We start from the raw sequence: 20,233 nt of genomic DNA, 5'->3' as shown, positions 1-20,233 counted from the left end.
TGCTGTTAAATAAAGCCCTATTGTCTTCCCAGGCCCCTAGACTCCTTCCCTTTCCTCTGGGATGTGGAGCCTGAGGTACAGGTTGAGTATCCCTTATCTGAAATGCTTGAGACCAGAAATGTTTTGGATTTGGGATTTTGGAATATTTGCATATACATAGTAGCTGAATATCTGACATGCAAATGTCCAAAATCTAAAATGCTTCAAAGAGCATTTCCTGTCAGCATCAGATTGGAGCTTGACAAGTTTCAGATTTTGGAGCATTTTGGATTTGGAGAGCTCAATTGATACCTTGTTTCCTACTCCCCCTCTCCCCCCCATTCATGATAAATTGTTACTCTTCCAAGTAAGCTAAAGTGGGAATAGCCTTTCAAAATTCTTTTAATCCAACCAGAACATAGTTTCCTCTGTCTTACCCCTAAATAGGAACTGATGTGCTATTTGATTTTAGGGAAAGAAAAATTAGATAATTGGTGTGTGTGTGTGTGTGTATTTATTTATTTATTTATTTAGAGACAGAGTCTCACTGTGTCGCCCTTCGTAGAGTGCGGTGGCGTCACAGCTCACAGCAACCTCTAACTGTTGGCCTTAAGTGATTCTTTTGCCTCAGCCTCCCAAATAGCTGGGACTACAGGCATCTGCTACAACACCCAGCTATTTTTTTTTTTTTTTTGTAGTTGTCATTGTTGTTTAGCAGGCCTGGGCTGGGTTCAAACCTGCCAGCCTCAGTGTATGTATCTGGATGGTGCCCTAACAACTGAGCAAGGGGAGCTGAGCCTGATAATTGATTTTTAGAAGGTTGGAGAATTCTGCTCATAGTGTCATAATTTATCTAGGAAGCTGACAACTTAATATTACTTTAACTTATTTGGGGTAGGAATCTACTGTATGTGGTTATGAACTTTAAGTATAATTTTTATTTTCTTCTTTACAATTTAGCTATGTCCTTGGTGTTCTATAGTGAACATCTTTTATTATTACATTCAAAAAAAGGACTTTTCTAAACTATTGAAAACTTGTAAAATCCAGACAGCCTATGGCAAAGTACATAAATCATGTAAAATATCATCACTTAAGGTAATTGCTATTTGGGACAGCGCCTGTGGCTCAAGGAGTAGGGCGCCGGTCCCATATGCCAGAGGTGGCGGGTTCAAACCCAGCCCCGGCCAAAAAAAAAAAAAAGTAATTGCTATTTATATTTTACTATATTTGCTTGTAGTATTTTTAAACTTTCTTTTTATTTATTTATTTTATTTATTTTTATTTTTTGTAGAGGCAGAGTCTCACTTTATGGCCCTCGGTAGAGTGCCGTGGCCTCACACAGCTCACAGCAACCTCCAACTCCTGGGCTTAAGCGATTCTCTTGCCTCAGCCTCCCAAGTAGCTGGGACTACAGGCGCCCGCCACAACGCCCGGCTAGCTTGTAGTATTTTTAAATTATAAACTATAGTACATGGAATAAAAATTTATAAAATTTATATAAATTAGAGTGATTGTTCACATATCTGAAAATGATTAAATTAACTACAGGGTTTCTGTTAAGTTATCCTGCTGTATTTGAAGTGATTCAATTCCTTAAAAACCACTTTACTTTTCTTTTTCCTTTCACAACTTTTAAAAATAGTGCCAGAGTGAGACCGCCTCTCTAAAAATAGCCGGGTGTTGTGGCGGGCGCCTATAATCCCAGCTACTCAGAAGGCTGAGGCAAGAGAATGGCTTGAGCTCAAGAATCTGAGCTTGCTGTGAGCTATGACGCTACAGCACTCTACCGAGGGTGACATAGTGAGACTCTGTCTCAAAACAAAAAAAAAAAAATTAAAAGAAATAAAAATAGCCTCTTGTGAATTTGAAGCAAGTATATTATACATTTGAATCAAGGCTTTTCTATCAGAAATCTGAGATTTTGTGGCATTGTGCCTTGGGCACCTGAGGAATACTCACTGAATGTCAAATACTCACTTAGTCAAAGTGAAAATTGACTTTTTGATTTCATTTCTGGCAAACTATAATGAGATGTTCATCATGATTTTAGACCCAATAGAGACCTGGTCTTTTGGATGACTGAGGTCCTGAGACAATAGAGATAAGCATTTCCAGAACATCAATTAATGTTGCCTGCTACAGAGCACGTCAGCATGTCGTGAGACTTCTTTTTTTCCTTTTGGTGCTAGTGCAGTAGATTTCTTGTCTGTCATCTGATTCTCAGTTCTCACCAGATGTCTTCATTTGTGTCCTATTTCCTTGTGTTTTATCTGTGGCACTCTCTAGATAATCCTGAATAGATACTTTCATTTTCTCCAGTTCTTTCCCAAATAGATGTTATCAACTCTTATTTCCCTTATCACCTCTCTGTCATTTCTTTGTAATAATTTTTATTCTTTAGCCCACATTATCTTCCTTTTATTCTAATTAATAACATTGAAAGACTTAAAAGTATAGGTGTGAGAGGAATGGTTAAAAAAATAAACCTTTGTGTTCATTTTTGTGAAGTAAGAGTCCATATTAATTCTTTTCATTCTTTGTGTTATTAGCTGTCTAATTTGGAGGCATGATGTTTCTTATCAAGGTGATTTGGCCTGTCCTTGACAAATCTGCTTATTTAATTAATAAAATAATCCGTGGTGGATGCCAGTTATATTGTGACAAACAGTGATGATAAAAGCTGGTGTTTCAAGCTGGATGCAGTGGCTCACATCTGTAAATGTAGCACTTGGAGAGGTCATGGCAGGAGGATAGCTTGAGGCCAGGAGTTGAAGACTAGTCTGAATAACAGCGAGAGTCCATTTCTACAGAAAAAAAAAGAAAAATTAGCTGGGTATGGAGGTGTGCACCTATAATATTTCCAGCTACTTTGGAGGCTAAGGGAGGGAGATTGCTTGAGTCTAAGTGTTTGAGGTTGCAATGAGCTATGATGACACCATTGCACTCTGGTCCAGGCAGCACAGTGAGACCCTGTCTCAAAAAAAAAAAAAAAAAAAAAAAAGCCAACTATGGCTTGGTGCCTGTAGCTCAGTGGTTAGGGCACCGGCCACGTATACTGGGGCTGGTGGGTTTGAAACTGGCCAGGGCCTCATAAACAACAACTATAATAAAAACATAGCCAGGCGTCGTGGCAGGTGTCTATAGTCCCAGCTACTTGGGAGGCTAAGGCAAGAGAATCACGTAAGCCCAAGAGTTTGAGGTTGCTGTGAGCTGTGATGTGACGACATTCTACCCAGGGTGACATAGTGAGACTCTGTCTTTAAAAAAAAAAAAAAGCACACAAACAAAAAGACTAGTGTTTTTTTCCGGTGGCGCCTATGGCTCAGTGGGTAGGGTGCTGGCCCCATATACTAAGGGTGGCAGGTTCAAACCCGGCCCCTGCCAAACTGGAACAAAAAATAGCTGGATGTTATGGAGGGCGCCTGTAGTCCAGCTACTCAGGAGTCTGAACCCAGGATTTGGAGGTTGCTGTGAGCTTTAACACTATGGTACTCAACTGAGGGCGATAAAGTGAGACTCTGTCTCTGAAAAAAAAAACAAAACAAAACAAAACAAAAAACTAGTGTTTAAAAACGTAGTGCTGGGTGGCACCTGTGGCTCAAAGGAGTAGGGCGCTGGCCCCATATGCCGGAGGTGGTGGGTTCAAACCCAGCCCTGACCAAAAACTGCAAAAAAAAAACCATAGTGCTCTGTTTAAGTCAAACTATTTTCTTTCTACATATTCATAGGCAAAGTAGCTCATGTGTGCTAATCTAATCTTCCTGTATGTATTATCTGACCATACGAAGAAAAATAGCACCTTTCTAGTTTTTGTTCTTTATTTAAAGTTAATTGAAATATATTATATCGAGCAGCGCCTATAGTTTAGTGGGTAGGGCGCCAGCCCCATAAACCAAGAGTGGCGGGTTCAAACCCGGCCCTGGCCAAACTGCAACAAAAAAATAGCCGGGCGTTGTGGTGGGCGTCTGTAGTCCCAGCTACTCGGGAGGCTGAGGCAAGAGAATTGTTAAGCCCAGGAGTTGGAGGTTGCTGTGAGCTGTGAGCACTCTACCAAGGATAATAAAGTGAGACTCTGTCTCTTAAAAAAAATAAATTAATTAATTAAAAAAAAAAAAAGAAATCTGTTATTTCAACTAATTTCTCTGAGTGGCTGAAAGGGGCTTTTTCTGAATTTTTTGCATGATGGCAGGTGGCTGTTTTGTTTTGTTTAAACCCATTATCTAACTACTGACTGTAAATCCTGAAGTATTTGGGAATATTCCTAAACTAAAATTGTTGATTCTGATTACTTTCCTTTTAAGAGACTATGGAGATGGCTCAGCACCTGTGGCTCAAGCAGCTAAGGCACCAGCCACATACACCTGAGCTGGAGGGTTCGAATCCAGCCCGAGCCCGCCAAACAATAATGACAGCTATAACCATAAAATAGCCGGGCGTTGTGGCAGGTGCCTGTACTCCCAGCTACTTGGGAGGTGGAGGCGGGAGAATTGTTGGAGGTTGTTGTGAGCTGTGATGCCACGGCACTCTACCTAGGGTGACAGCTTGAGACTCTGTCTCAAAAAAAAAAAGTCTATGGAGAATTTTCAGAACCATTTCCTAACTTTTTCTGGTTGAGAACCAATGGAATTAAACAGAACTAGGGGTGGCACCTGTAGCTCAGTGGGTAGGGCGCCAGCCGTGTACACCCAGGCTGGAGGGTTCGAACCCAGCCCAGGCCCGCAAAACAACATTGACAACTGCAACAACGACAACAAAAAATAGCTGGGTGTAGTCCTAGCTACTTGGGAGGCTACGGCAAGACAATTGCTTCAGCCCAAGAGTTTGAGGTTGCTGTGAGCTGTGACGCCACGGCACTCTACCCAGGGCAACAGCTCGAGACTGTCTCAAAAATGATAAAATAAACAAAAATAAACAGACCTGGGTTTGAAGACCTGGCTCTGACATTCCCTGCCTCTGATTTTATAATAAACCAATCCATGTCTCTGTTCCCTTTTCTGTAGAAAGGGCGTAATGATAGTGCCAACTTTGTAGGGTTGTTGTGAGGCATTAATAAGAATAAACTGGGAAAACTTCTATATGTACAGTGAGTAGCACAAAGCAAACACTTAAATGTTAGCTTTTTTTTATTACACATCAGGAGTTGATAAACTTTTTCTGTAAAGGATTTGAAGACAATATAGTCTCTGTCACAACTCCTCAACTCTGCCTAAAGTGTGAGAGCAACCACAGTGTTAAGCGTTATAACATTGTCATTAGGAATCTCCATTCCTATAATGCTTTGAGGCTGTCAGTCTTCACCCGAGTATGTGGGACTGTTGCTTAAACTCCCTGGACTATTGTGCTTTGGGCCTGCTCTTTTATTTTTTGGCTTAATAAGATGATTCTCAGCTGCAATCTAGAGCAGTATGTTTGCTGCATAGGTGACATCTTACGGTACTAGTGGGCATTTAATTTGCTAGGTGTATTATGTGCCTTCCCAGGCACAACTAAGTGTTACTTTAAAAACTTACTGGTAAATTTGCCTCAAAGAAGGAAATCCTGTAATATGTGACAACATGGATGAACCTGGAGGTCTTTATGTCAAGTGAAATAAACCAATCACAAAAAGGACAAAGACCATATGATTTCACTGGCTTGAGGTCTCTAAAGACCTCATAGAAGCACAGAGCGGGGTGGTGTTCATCAGGGGGCCCTTGGGGGGGGGGCATTGCTATTCAACACGTATAAAGTTTCGGTTATGCAAGAGGAGTAATTTCTGCTGTGCTATTAATAATAGCGTAATATATACTTAAAATTTTGTTGAAAGAATAAGGCTTTATGTGAAATGTTCTTACTACAATTTTTTAAAAGAAATTACTTAGGGGGCAGCACCTGTGGCTCAGTGGGCAGGGCGCTGGCCCCATATACTGAGGGTGGCGGGTTCAAACCCAACCCCAGCCAAACTGCAACAAAAAAATTGCCAGGCGTTGTGGCGGGCACCTGTAATCTCAACTACTCGGGAGGCTGAGGCAAGGGAATCACCTAAGTCCAGGAGTTGGAGGTTTCTGTGAGCTGTGTGACATGTGATGCCACGGCACTCTACTGAGGGTGTGATGAAGTGAGACTCTGTCTCTACAAAAAAAAAAAAAAAAGAAGAAATGACTTAGGAGTTAATCTTTATTTTATTTTATTTTTATTTTTTAAGAGACAGAGTCCAGGGCTGCGCCTGTGGCTCAGTGAGCAGGGCACTGGCCCCATATACCGAGGGTGGCGGGTTCAAACCCAGCCCCGGCCAAAATGCAACAAAAAAATAGCCGGGCGTTGTGGCAGGCGCCTGTAGTCCCAGCTACTCGGGAGGCTGAGGCAGGAGAATTGCCTAAGCCCAGGAGTTGGAGGTTGCTGTGAGCTGTGTGACGCCATGGCACTCTACTGAGGGCGATAAAGTGAAACTCTGTCTCTACAAAAAAAAAAGAGACAGAGTCCATTCTGTCGTCCTACGTAGAGTGCCGTGACGTCACAGCTCACAGCAACCTCCAACTCTTGGGCTTAGGTGATTCTCTTGCTTCAGCCTCTGGAGTACCTGGAACTACAGGTGCCTGCCACAACACCTGGCTATTTTCTGTTGCAATTTGGCCAGGGCTGGGTTCAAACCCACAACCCTTCGTATATTGGGCCGGTGCCCTACTCACTGGGCCACAGGTACTGCCCTGATTTTTTTTTTTTTAAAGACACTAAAATATTAGAACTTAGTGTTTTTATTTAGCTTATTTAACCCTTCTCCATATTTTTTTTTTTTTCAGGTTAGTGTAAAGTTACAACTAGGTTATAATGTTTGCATTTGTTAGCTAGAGTCCTTCTTGTAGTTGGTCTAAAAATATGGAACACTTAATTGCAATCAGTGTAACCTGGCTTATTGGACCCTCAATGAATCCCCAACAATAAAAAAAAATTACTCCTGGGCAGCGCCTGTGACTCAGTGATCAGGGCGCCGGCCCCATATGCCGAGGGTGGCTGGTTCAAACCCAGCCCCGGCCAAACTGCAACAAAAAAAGAGCCAGGCGTTCGGGCAGCGCCTGTAGCTCAAAGAGTAGGGTGCCGGTCCCATATGCCGGAGGTGCCGGGTTCAAACCCAGCCGCGGCCAAAAACCACAAAAAAAAAAAAAAAAAAAAAGAGCCGGGCGTTGTGGTGGGCGCCTGTAGTCCCAGCTACTCGGGAGGCTGAGGCAGGAGAATTGCCTAAGCCCAGGAGTTGGAGGTTGCTGTGAGCTGTGTGACGCCACAGCACTCTACCGAGGGCAATAAAGTGAAACTCTGTCTCTACAAAAAAAAAAATAAATAAATAAAATTAAAAAAAAAATTACTCCTTGGCAAGGTTAATGTTACTGTAAGAATTAAATAGCATGTTTGTAAAATGCAAAAAAAAAAAAATATGGAACACTTCGCGAATTTGCATGTCATCCTTGTGCAGGGGCCGTACTAATCTTCTCTGTATTGTTTCAATTTTAGTATATGTGCTGCCAAAGTGAACGCTCTTTTTTTTTTTAATAAAAAAGCGATTTAGCTATTTATTTTTGAGACAGTCTCTCACTTTGTTGCCCTCGGTAGAGTGCTATGGCTTCATAGCTCACAGCAACCTCAAACTCTTGTGCTTAAGTGATTCTATTGCCTCAGCCTCTTAAGTAGTTGGGACTATAGGCACCCGCCACAACACCCAGCTATTTTTAGAGACAAGGTCTCCCTCTGGCTCAGGCTGGTCTCGAACCTTTGAGCTCAGGCAATCCATCTGCCTTAGCCTCTCAGAGTGCTAGGATTATAGGTGTGAACCAGCATGCCTGGCCTTTTTTTTAATTTTATTTTTTTGAGACAGGGCCTCCTTCTGTTGTCCTGGGTAGAATGCTGTGGCATCATCATAGCTCACTGCAACCTTAAACTCTTGGGGTCAGTTGATCCTCTTGCCTCATCCTGCTAAGTAGTTGGAACTACAGGATCCCACCAGGATACCCAGCTAGTTTTTCTATTTTTAGTAAAGATGGGGTCTCTCGCTTAGGCTGGTCTGACTCCTGAACTCAAGCAGTCTACCCTACTCAGGCTCCCAGAGTGCTAAGGTTACAGTAGTGAGCCACCACACCCGGTCCTTCTCCTTATTCTTGATAAGGCACTAAATGTCGAGAGGGCAGAGTATGGGGACAGGGTCAGTGGTGACTCGAGTTGGGAGAGGGGCTAGTAGATTTGAAGCTATACTTGCATAACAAGCATCTTCCCTTTGCTTAATTACATGTTTATCTGGAGTGATAAATGGCGTGGCATGGCAGCTAATACTGCCAAGCTGTTCTTTATGCAGGACTTGGGTGGGGGGTCTTTTGTACTACTGAACTCTTTCATTACCATCACTCCTTGGTGTCTCTAGAATAGCCTTTCACTTTACATATACATGTATCTTCATGCTGTTTGTCTCTTATCAGCCTGTGACAATTAAGGCTCTAAGATGGTATTTTTTAGCCTGGATGTTTTTGTATTATATTTATGTGTGTATTTTAAAGCTGTCTAACCCTTTACTGTAAATGGAATAATAGTACCCCAAAGTGTTGTGAGAGTGTTTGAAGTGCTCAGAAAATGTTAGCTATTACTGTTATTTGGTAACCATCTTCTAAATTTTCTTTTGTAGAAACTGATTCAGCAGTACAGAAAGAACTTAGGAACCAGACACCTGCTCCATCTGCAACTCAAACTTCCGCTCCTTCTAAGTATCACCGGACTCGATCTGGGGGAGCCAGGGATGAACGATATCGATCAGGTAAGAAGGAACTGCAGAAGAACCAGCTGAATAATTTCTGCTGATGATGGTGTGAACTATCTGTTCTGAGAACTTCTAGTATTTGCTTTGTTTTGTTTTCCCTTGATGTATCAAAAGGTATGTATTATTTCATTCACTGATCATTTATTTTATGTGATGAAATATTGAGTGTCTACTTTGTGAGGGTATAGTGGATACTCCATGTTTGCTGAAGATACAGCAGAAAGGCAATGTAAACAAGTAAACCAAAAATGAACGGTTAGGTCACATGGAGGATACTGGGATTGCTCAGTGGACTCTGTTGGCAGAGGTAGGTCTTTCTGTGTTTGCCAGAGCTGTTGAAGTAACAAATCTTTTTTTTTTGTAGAGACAGAGTTTCACTTTATGGCCCTAGGTAGAGTGCCGTGGCATCACAGCTCACAGCAACCTCCAACTCCTGGGCTTAAGCGATTCTCTTGCCTCAGCCTCCTGAGTAGCTGGGACTACAGGCGCCCGCCACAACACCCGGCTATTTTTTTTTGTTGCAGTTTGGCAGGGGCTGGGTTTGAACCCGCCACCCTCGGTATATGGGGCCAGCACCTTACCGACTGAGCCACAGGTGACAGTAACAAATCTTTTAATTAATGGAGTAGTAACAAATGCCCAGTAACAAATCTTTTAATTAATGGAGCAAGAACCAAAACTTATGATGAAATTTCAAATTAAGGCTGGGCATGGTGGTTCATGCCAGTAATCCTAGCACTCTGAGAGGCCGAGGCAGGTGGATTACCTGAGCTCACAGGTTCAAGACCAGCCTGAGTTACAGTGAAACCCTGTCTCTAAAAATAGCCGGGCGTTGTAGCAGGCACATGTAGTCCCTGCTACTAAGGAGGCTGAGGCAAGAAGATCGCTTGAGCCTAAGAGTTTGAGGTAGCTGTGAGCTATGATGCCACGGTACTCTACTGAGGGTGACAAGGTTGAGACTCTTGTTTAAAAAAAAAAAAAAAGAAATTTCAAATTAGTAAACTCTTAAACTTTTATTTATTCTAATGCAAAGATACCCATAGGAAGGGAAAAGGCAAATTTATGCTTGTCTGGCAATAGGGACATGTTCCTGGCTTGGCACCTGTGGCTCAAGCGGTTAAGGCACCAGCCACATACACCTGAGCTGGCAGGTTCGAATCCAGCCCAGGCCTGCCAAACAACAGTGATGGCTGCAACCAAAAAATAGCCGGGAGTTGTGGTGGGCACCTGTAGTCCCAGCTACTTGGGAGACAGAGGCAGAAGAATCACTTGAGCCTAGGAGTTGGAGGTTGCTATGAGCTGTGATGCCACAGTACTCTACCCAGAGTGACAGCTTGAGGCTCTGTCCTCCCCCCCAAAAAAGAAAATAGGGACACGTTCCTGCTGATACTTGCCCAGGACTGCCTGGCCACCAGGTGGTGGGAGGCTGAGGGTAGAGGATCACCTGACCCCAAGAGTTTAAGGTTGCAGTGAGCTATGATGATGCCCAGGGCAACAGAGTGAGGCTCTGTCTCAAAAACAGAGAAACTAAAGAGCAGAGAAACAAATTGTAGACTCATAGTGTATGTATAGCATAGGGAGACCTCTCAGCACTCATTTACTATCCACTTTTAATAAGTGGAAGGATTGGCTGGGCACAGTGGCCCATGCCTGTAGTCCCAGCACTTTGGGAACCTAAGGCAAGAGGATCACTTGAGGGCAGAAGTTGGTGAATAGCCTGGGCAACATAGTGAGACCCCTCTACAAAAAAAATAAAAAAAAATTAGCTAGGCATGGTGTCATGTGCCTGTGGTCCTAGTGACTCAGGAGGCTGAGGTGGGAGGATTGCATGAGCCCACACTACACTCCAGCCTGACAACAGAGCAAGATCCCTTCTCACAGAAGTAACAGAATTAAGCTGAAAGAGTAACAGGAATATTATTTTACTTTTTCCAGATTTTTGTCTCTGTTATACCAACCAAGTTTCCTTAGCCTTTTCTTGAATCTAAACTTGTTGATATGTCCTCTCAGAAACTGCTTTAGAGAAAAATTAAAGGACACAGTTGCAGAGCTGTGCTGGCCAGTTTAGGGGCTATTTTACTAGATAGATACTTCACACATGGAAAGAGGGAGATGAGAAATGTTCACACATGAAAACGATGACACACCAGAATTTTCTTTTGCACACACACTGGTCTTGAATGATCAGGGAAGCCTTGCTCAGAGAGGGCTTCCTCAGAGAACAAGGTGTCTCAGCTGAATCATGGCAGACAGACAGGGAAACAATGCCCAGAACTTAGAATGGCCAGAAAGAGGTCAGGGATAAGGATCCCCAGAGATCAGATCTTAAGGAATCTTGAATATCACTGAAGGATTTTCAGCAAGCAGTAGCAGCATTAGATGGTTATTTGTAGTAGAGGCTCACTCCAGCTAGAGTGCATGCTTCATCACTGTGTGTTCCTGTGCATGGGTCTCAGTGCACAGGGTCTAACACGTGTAAAAGCCAAGCAAATACTTTACAGAAAAGAAGAAATAAAAGTAGTTATTAGTTAAGGAATGGATTAGAGCAATGGTTCTCAATCTTCCTAATGCCGCAGCCCTTTAATACAGTCCATACAGTTCCTGTGGGTCGCAACCCACAAATTGAGAACTACTAGATTAGAGGAAGGTAAGGCTGGAAGTAGCACAGCATATCAGGAGCTCCTATTTGTTGCCAGGCACAGAAGCCTGATTTCCCAGGCACCCAGTGTCACCTTTTCAGGCTGGGGCCCAGTTCTGGAGCAGCACGTTTTAACCTGGCCAGAAGGGTTTTATTTTATTTTATCTATTTTTTTAATTTTTTGAGACAGAGTCTCACTCTATCGCCCTTGGTAGAGTGCTGTGGCGTCACAGCTCACAGCAACCTCAAACTCTTGGGCTTAAGCGATTCTCTTGCCTCAGCCTCCCAAGTAGCTGGGTATACAGGCGCCCGCCACAATGCCCGGCTATTTGCAGTTATCATTGTTTAGCTGGCCTGGAATGAGTTCGAACCTGCCACCCTTGGTGTATGTGGCTGGCACTGTAACCACTATGCTACGGGCAACGACCCTCCAGAAGGGTTTTAGCCTTAACGACTTTTCTTCCTGACCTTCTGGGAGTTCTTGTGGTTTTTCCTCCTTGCTGCTTCTCCTCCATTTCCCTCTCCCTCCCCTCCCCCTCCCTCCCTCCCTCCCTCCCTTCCTTCTTTCCTCTCCCTCCTTGCCCTCCTCCCCCATGTAATGAAAGGAGTGTAGTAAGGAAGTATAAGATGATTCTTTATGTCCTATATTCAAGCCAGTCAGACATAAAAAAAGCCTTTAGTGAGCTTGTTTAGTAGTGTAAAGTTTTGAGCCTCACCTATAAAAACCCAGGTGTAGGTTTATCAGTTGAGTTTTGGATATTTACCTGGGACTTTTTCTTTTTTTTTTTGTAGTGGCACTTTATGGCCCTCGGTAGAGTGCCGTGGCCTCACACAGCTCACAGCAACCTCCAACTCCTGGGCTTAAGCGATTCTCTTGCCTCAGCCTCCCGAGTAGCTGGGACTACAGGCGCCCACCACAACGCCCAGCTATTTTTTTTTTTTGGTTGCAGTTCAGCCGGGGCTGGGTTTGAACCTGCCACCCTCGGTATATGGGGCTGGCGCCTTACTGACTGAGCCACAGGCACCGCCCGGGACTTTTTCTTTTTCTTTTCTTTCTTTTTTTTTTTTTTGAGACAGAGTCTCACTTTGTCACCTTTGGTAGAGTGCTGTGGCATCATAGCTCATAGCAACTTCAAATTCTTGGGTTTAAGTGATTCTCTTGCCTCAGCCTCCCAAGTAGCTGGGACTACAGGCGCCCGGCCACAGTGCCTGGCTAGTTTTAGAGACAGGGTCTCACTCTCGCTCAGGCTGGTGTCGAACCTGTGAGCTCATGCAATCCACCCGTCTTGGCCTCCTAAGTGCTGGGATTACAGGCATGAGACACTGCGCCTGGCCTGCCTGCCTCTCTCTCTCTCTCTTTTTTTCTTTAAGGGTACTAAGAAGAAGTAGGCCATAAGGGATGTGAAATAGGGAAGAAAAAGTAATTTCAATACCCTGAAGGCACTGAAAGCTATGTTAGTGCTGTGTTATTATCATGAGGGGAACACGAAAGAGGCATGCAAGTGTAGACTTCGGGTGAAAACCATTCTTTTCAATACGTTAGGAATTACTCAACTAAATAGCAAAAGAAAGCTCAGCACATTGGAGAAACTGGCAGTCTCTGAGAATTCTGGCTTCTCTGAATAAGAAGAAACCAGCAGCAGCAGTAGAGGTGGGGTGGGTAAGTTCCAGAGGTTGGTGGAACTGAACTTCTACTTCTGTGCTACTCCAATCATAGAAATAGTTTACATGTTATGTGCAAAAATGTTTAAAACGCATGGTGGCTCATGCCTGTAATCCTGGCACTTGGGAGGCTGAGGCGGGTGGATTGCCTGAGCTCACTAGTTCAAGACCAACCTAAGCAAGAGTGAGACCCTGTCTTTAAACAAACAAAAAAAATAACCAGGCATTGTGGTGGGTGCCTGTAGTTCCAGCTACCTGGGAGGCTGAGGCAAGAGAATCACTTGAATCCAAGAGTTTGAGGTTGCTGTTGAGCTAAGATGCCACGGCACTGTACCAAAGGTGACCAGGTGAGACTCTGTCTCAGGGAAAAAAAAAAATACTTAAAAACGTAGAGTATGTTTAGTAAAAGTTGCAAAATAAAGTGATGGGTACATAGGGAGGATTTGATAGTAATGTTAGTAAGTATAACTGGAAAATCCTCTATTTTGGTGGAGCTTATTAACACATACAACATTTCAACCAACCATAATCAACCTTAATAGACTGTTTCATATTTCAGACACAGCAAAAAGTGCTTGTATTTATTTAAAGTTTAATCATCTAACCTCAATTCTATTCTTTGTGCTTACCCAAGAGGGACCTTACATTTCCAAAATATATTAACTTTGCATATTTCTTTTTCCTACATGTCAAGGCATAATGTACCTTTCTACACGCTTATAGTATGATCCCAAGTATAGAAAATACACACTTAATGCCTGAGATGGAAATTGATCGTACTGCAAGTCATTCTAACGGCTCAAACAAAAGAACAAAAATGGACTTTCAGGGAGTATTTGTATCACCTTTTTCAGCTCAAACATTAGTGCTTGAAAGTGATACCCAGCTTACCCATGCCTCTGGCAGAGACGTCCAAAGTCAGCTGTGTCTAGGGACTAATCTTCAGAAGTGACTTCTTTATCAAAGATCAAGGTGAATTGTATGCTGGTGAATGAGTCAAATTCAATTGAGAATCCCTGTCCTTCTCATTATCAGTAAGAGTCTTTGCTAATAGAGTAACTGTGAACATCTCTTTTTGACACTGGTGTGTGGGCCAGGGTTTATCATGAAAGAAATGGTTGAGTGGTTTTATTTATTTTGTGGTCTGATGCTATGAATGCTGTGGCAGGCAAGAACATGCTCCATAATTACTAATGATCCAAATGTTATAGGGCTTCTTAAGGTGACTAATTCCCTAGCTTTGTCAAGTGTGTTATCACATGTTTCATATCACATGTAAAAATACTTTGAGAATGTACTTTTTTTTTGAGACAGAGTCTCAAACTGTCGCCCTGGGCAGAATGCTGTGGCGCCACGGCTCACAACAACCTCAAACACTTGGGCTTAAGTGATTCTCTTGCTTCAGCTTCCCAAGTAGGTGAGACTACAGGCGCCTGCCACAACGCCTGGCTATTTTTTGTAGTTGTGATTGTTGTTTGGCAAGCCCGGGCTGGATTTGAACCTACCAGCTCTGGTGTATGTGGCTGGTGTCCTAGCTGCTGAGCTATGGGCCCTGAGCTGAGAATGTACTATTTTTTAGTTAATAATTATGGGAATTTGATTTGTTATTGTCTGTTACTGAGAAAGTGCTTTTTCTTTTTTTTTTTTTTTTTTGTAGAGACAGAGTCTCACTTTATGGTCCTCGGTAGAGTGCCGTGGCCTCACACAGCTCACAGCAACCTCCAACTCCTGGGCTTAAGCGATTCTCTTGCCTCAGCCTCCCGAGTAGCTGGGACTACAGGCACCCGCCACAAGGCCTGGCTATTTTTTTTTGGTTGCAGTTTGGCTGGGGCCGGGTTTGAACCCGCCACACTCAGTATATGGGGCCGGCGCCCTACCGACTGAGCCATAGGCGCCACCCAAAAGTGCTTTTTTTTTAAAGAAGAGACAAGAGTCTCACTTTATTGCTCTCGGTAGAGTGCTATGGTGTTACAGCTTATTGCAACCTCCAATTCCGAGCTTAGGTGATTGTCTTGCCTCAGCCTCCTGAGTAGCTAGAACTACAGGCGCCCGCCACGACGCCCGCCTATTTTTTTGTTGCAGTTTGGCCAGGGTCAGGTTTGAACGTGCCACCCTTGGTATATGGGGCCAGCACCTTACCCACTGAGCCACAGGCAAGACCCTACATGATTTTATTTTTAAAAATAATAATTACATATATTAGTATGCTTTTAGACAATAGACATGTATACTGAACTATTAAAGTGGTGGGTCTAAAGAAGATTATCACTTTAGCATTATATATGTGTAGGACTTTTTATAATATGTGGATTAATTTTTTTACAGTGTTTTTATTGTAGTAAAATACACATAAAACTTAACGTGCATTATAAACAGAAAAACAAATATAAGTATCAAAGTGACAGCCCAGATAAATGATTTGAAATCTTAAGTTCAGTTACAGTAGAACCTCTGCAGGTTGGCCACCCAAGGGACAGTAACAAGGCCTACTGTACTGATACGTACATGTGGTATCATGAAATTTAAGGAGGTTCTACTGTATTGTTATTAATGACAATGACTTACTCTAAATATGGATTCTTCTGATTTAATGCTAAGACCTAAATCCCACAATAACTCCTTCTGCCACTCTAATTGTGAACTCTACTGCCTCTGTCTAAATATGATCTTTGATTCATGACATTTGACCTTGTATTACATAGAAGGTAAATTGAGTTCAGTTCAACGAGCATTTATTGTATACCTCCTATGATTTGAGCAGGATGATGCATGGTAGAGGAACACAGATGAAAATGAGAACCCTTTTTTTTGAGACAGAGTCTTAGTATGTCGCTGTCGGTAGAGTGCTGTGGTGTCACAGCTCACAGCAACCTCCAACTCTTGGGCTTAAGCGATTCTCTTGCCTCAGCCTCCCAAGTAGCTGGGACTACAGGCACCCATCACACCCGGCTACAGAATCCTTTTTTTTGAGGACTATTCTATACAGGTATAGAGACAGCACAGAAAAGGGAAATAGGGGAAGGTGTGCATCATCAGGGATGGGCTTTATGAAAGTAGTGCTGTCTGAGCCATTGGATAGCTGTTTGCTATGTAGATATTCTAGACAAAAGAAATAATTTGTCGGGCGGCCCCTGTGGCTCAAGGAGTAGGGTGCCGGTCCCATATGCTGGAGGTGGCGGGTTCATACCCAGCCCCGGCCAAAAAAAAAAAAAACCACAGAAAAAAAAAAAACCCAGAAAAAAAAGAAATAATTTGTCCAGACGAGATTGTGAAATGCAAAATTGAGATTTCCTACCCACTCCCCACCCAGCACACAGAGTAGTGCCAAAATTAATGTTGTGATATCCTAATTTTCCAGAACTTAATCGTTGCTGCCTCTGCCATAATTAGAAATGTTAAAGAGGTCAGTACCTTAGAAATCGGTAAAATGCCATGATTGCTTATTGGCTTGCAGGTTGCTCCTGGAACTGTACTCTAAGACTCAACTCACCCACATAACTGCCTTTCACTGTCCCTATCCATCTCTCTGTCTAAACTCTGTCTAAAGAAATTTACTAATAGTAAGGGCACTTGGTATCTGTTCTGCTCCTGGTCCTTAATGCCCAGCTGTGCCATTTATCTACCATGTCTTAACCACTTCATAGAAACAAGAATAGGAGCAGCTGCTTTAAAACTGTAAAAACAACATTTTCCACTTACCTTTTTTGGAAAGATAGAAAAGAAATAGTCCAGTGTTACCTATCAATGTGAGGAAATAGATACTTCTATCCAGTTGGTATAGTATTATTTCTTTTATTACTAATGAGATTGGACAGATTGGACATTTGGGGATATGTTTACTGGCCATTTGTGCTGCTTCTGTAAATTACCTGTCCATTGCCTAAACTTATTTTATTTTAAAATTGAGTTGTGGGGCTGGGCCCAGTGCCTCACGTCTGGAACCCTACCACTTTGAGAGGCTGAGGTGAGTGGATTGCCTGAGCTTACAAATTCAAGACCAGTCTGAGTCAGAGGGAGCCCTCATCTCTAAAAATAGCCAGGCATTGTGGCAGGCGCCTATAGTACCAGCCAGTAGGGAGGCTGAGGCAAGAGAATCACTTGAGCCAGGAGTTTGAGGTTGCTGTGAGTTGTGACGCCACGGCACTCTACTGAAGGTGACAAAATGAGACTCTGTCTCAAAAAAAAAGAAAAAAACCATGATCGTATTAATGTACACAACTATGATTTAATAATAAAAAAATTGGTTTGTTCATTTATTTGAATTTACGAGGGATTTTTTTAATCCTAAGAATACTGACATTTCAATTTTACTGGAGGTATTGGCTGATGCATATAGACAAGAAAAAACCAATTGGAAGTGCACAAATTAGAAAAGAAGTAACATAAAAAGAGAAAAAAAAAAAAAGAAAAGAAGTAACACCATATTTGCAGTTGTTATAATTTAGAAAACTCAAGTCAATCAATGACAATTTCATAAGATAATTCTGTCAGTAAGGAGCCAGCCCCATATGCTGGAGGTGGCGGGTTCAAACCCAGCCCCGGCCAAAAAAAAAAAAAAAAGATAATTCCGTCAGTTAGCAAGATACAACCTTAGTATAGAAATCAACAACAACCACCAATTAAAAAGTATAATGGTAGAGCAAACCTCATTTAAAAAAACAGTGAAATTTTCCTTCTTGGCTGCTTGAGGATCAAGCCCTGTCATGAATGGCATTGTACTATCTGGACCAGGAAATTCATGACTTAACCCACACCTCGAGAGGAAACAAGTGGTTACCGATGTTCCCTATTCCAAAAAGGCAGCAGTACCTAAGACAGAAGTTTGGGGAAAACTAGCCCAAATGTATAAGACCACATCGAATATCATCTTTGCATTTGGATTTAGAACTTACTTTGGTGTTGGCAAGGCAACTTGGCTTTGGCCTGATTTCTGATTCCTTGCATTATGCAAAGAAAAATGAACCCAAGCACAAACTTATAAGGCATGGCCTGTATGTGAAGAAAAAGACCTTAAGGAAAGCGGGGAAAGGAACCCAAGAACAGAATGGAGAAAGTCAAGGAAACTACAAAGGCCAACGTTGGCACTGGCAAAAAGCTGAAGACATTAAGACATTCTGTAGTGATCTGCAGCCACTGTGTGGATGTTTCAAAGAGGATGAATAAACTAGAAAATTAAAAAAAAAATAAAAAAGCAATAAAGAAAATAAAATATATCTAGGTATGATTAACTTAAGAAATACGTAAAACCTTTATGAAGAAAACTTCAAAAAAAGCCCTGGAAGACACAAAAGTAGACATGATAAATGGAAGGCATCACTTGTTTTTAGATAGGGCAAGTTAACATCACAAAGATATTAGGACAGCTGAATATAATGATGTGATATTCTGCATTAGATCTTGGATCAGGGAAAAAAAGGGGTGAAAGAAATTGTAAAGGACATTATTGGGACAATTGGCTAAGTTGGAATATGGATTGTGAGTTAAACAATAGTTTGTGTTAATGTTGAATTTCTGGATTTTGATAAATGTAGTGAGGTTATATAAGAGAATACCCTTGTTCTTAAAAAATACATATTGAAAAGAAGTATATATACTTTGATTTCAGCAGTTGTTGAAATTAATCCTAAGGAAATAATTAAACATGTTAAGGTGAATATACTGAATGATTCTTGCTATGAAAAGTTGCTATGGGCTCGGCGCCTGTGGCTTAACAGGCTAAGGCGCCAGCCACATACACCGGAGCTAGGTGGTTCTAATCCAGCTAGGCCTGCCAAACAACAATGATGGCTGCAACCAAAAAATAGCCAAGCGTTGTGGCAGGCACCTGTAGTCCCAGCAACTTGGGAGGCAGAGGCAGGAGAATCGCTTGAGCCCAGGAGTTGGAGGTTGCTGCGAGCTGTGATGCCCTGGCACTCTACCCAGGGTGACAGCTTGAGGCTCTGTCTCAAAAAAAAAAAAGAAAAAGGAAAAGTTGCTATGAATTTTAGGAAAAAAATTAAAACAAACTAATATCTGATAATAAGGTGTTTAAATAAATTAGGACACATTCCTAAATAAATAGGAAAATGCTATGCAGCTCTTTAAAATTATGTTGTAGGTCTGTATTTATGGAATGAGATGTTTCTAGTTGCATTAGTGAAGTTTTTTTGTTTGTTTTTTTGCAAGAAACAGAGGTCCACTTAGGCTACCTTCCATAGCTAGGGTATGTTATAGAAGCAAAAGAATTACTTGAGAAATCCCTAGGAAGGGAGAAATAACTCAGAGGATCTCAAGCTGGTAGTTCAAAGACCAGTTTTCTTTCTAGGGCACTCTTATTAAAGTGACTCAACTCTATGACCTATAGTTCTTGATTCAGAATTTAAGTCCCCCAAAAAGGATCTGATTAGCTTAGATCCTCTAAGGGTACATTTCCATAGCAATGAGGCACGGGCGGGTGCCTGTGGATTAGGCCCATTCCTAGAGGAGAGGAAATTGTTTTTTGTGAATGAGGAAGCTACTTCTGTGGTTATGTACTTAAGAAGTATTTTGTAAATTTTTTTTTAAAGCAGAATACAAGATACTGTATACAGTGTGATCCTGTTTTGTAGAAATACAGGGTGTGTTTTGAAGTGGTGGTGGAGAATCAAGAGTTCTGTTTAGATGTGTTGATTTGCCCTTCCTATTAGACATTCATATAGAGCGCTGAATTCTTTTGTGCCCAAAGTGGCAAACAGGTAACATTTGCCCTTATATTCTAGATCAAAATCAATCCTCTGTTCCTATGGCATAGAACTGAGGGGTCTCAACCAAGTTTTCTTTCAGACGGTTAAGCGAATCCTAAGCTTCTTTTCTTGAAAAATAATGAGTGTTCTCCATGCACCTACACAGCACTCATTTCATTTGGAGGTGGGATTCCCTGCCCAGCACAGACACATGTACAGACTGCACAGTGCAGTCTCCGTGTTCTCCCCCTACTCCCACATCTCTGTCAACTCTTTGGTATTTTTGTTTGTTTGTTTGTTTGTTTTGTTTTCCAGATCCTTATTTTATTTATTTATTTTTTTATTGTTAAATCATAGCTGTGTACATTAGTGCAATCACCTGTACCCATTCTAGGATACACCATAGATGTGGCCCCACCTATTACCCTCCCTCCACCAAAACCTCCCCCCTCCCTTCCCCTTCCTTGGCCCTTT

General features: G+C 42.1%; 1 protein-coding gene and 1 non-coding gene across 6 annotated transcripts in view; one reads left to right on the top strand and one right to left on the bottom strand.

Moving 5' to 3' along the window:
* DIP2B (disco interacting protein 2 homolog B) overlaps window positions 1-20,233 on the top strand; it is a 264,807-nt gene that overhangs the window by 144,254 nt on the left and 100,320 nt on the right. For all 5 annotated transcript variants that reach the window (XM_053557999.1, XM_053558000.1, XM_053557997.1 and 2 more), the window contains one exon: window positions 8,627-8,755. In XM_053557999.1, the coding sequence (XP_053413974.1) occupies window positions 8,627-8,755 (129 nt within the window). The remainder of the gene's footprint in view (window positions 1-8,626; window positions 8,756-20,233) is intronic.
* LOC128562859 (U6 spliceosomal RNA) lies at window positions 7,385-7,491 on the bottom strand. The gene has a single exon (XR_008373559.1). It is a non-coding gene; the product is annotated as a U6 spliceosomal RNA (small nuclear RNA).

Source organism: Nycticebus coucang, chromosome 12, assembly GCF_027406575.1.
Source record: "Nycticebus coucang isolate mNycCou1 chromosome 12, mNycCou1.pri, whole genome shotgun sequence".
Classification (NCBI taxonomy): domain Eukaryota; kingdom Metazoa; phylum Chordata; class Mammalia; order Primates; family Lorisidae; genus Nycticebus; species Nycticebus coucang.
This window is presented reverse-complemented; position numbering and strand designations above follow the sequence as displayed.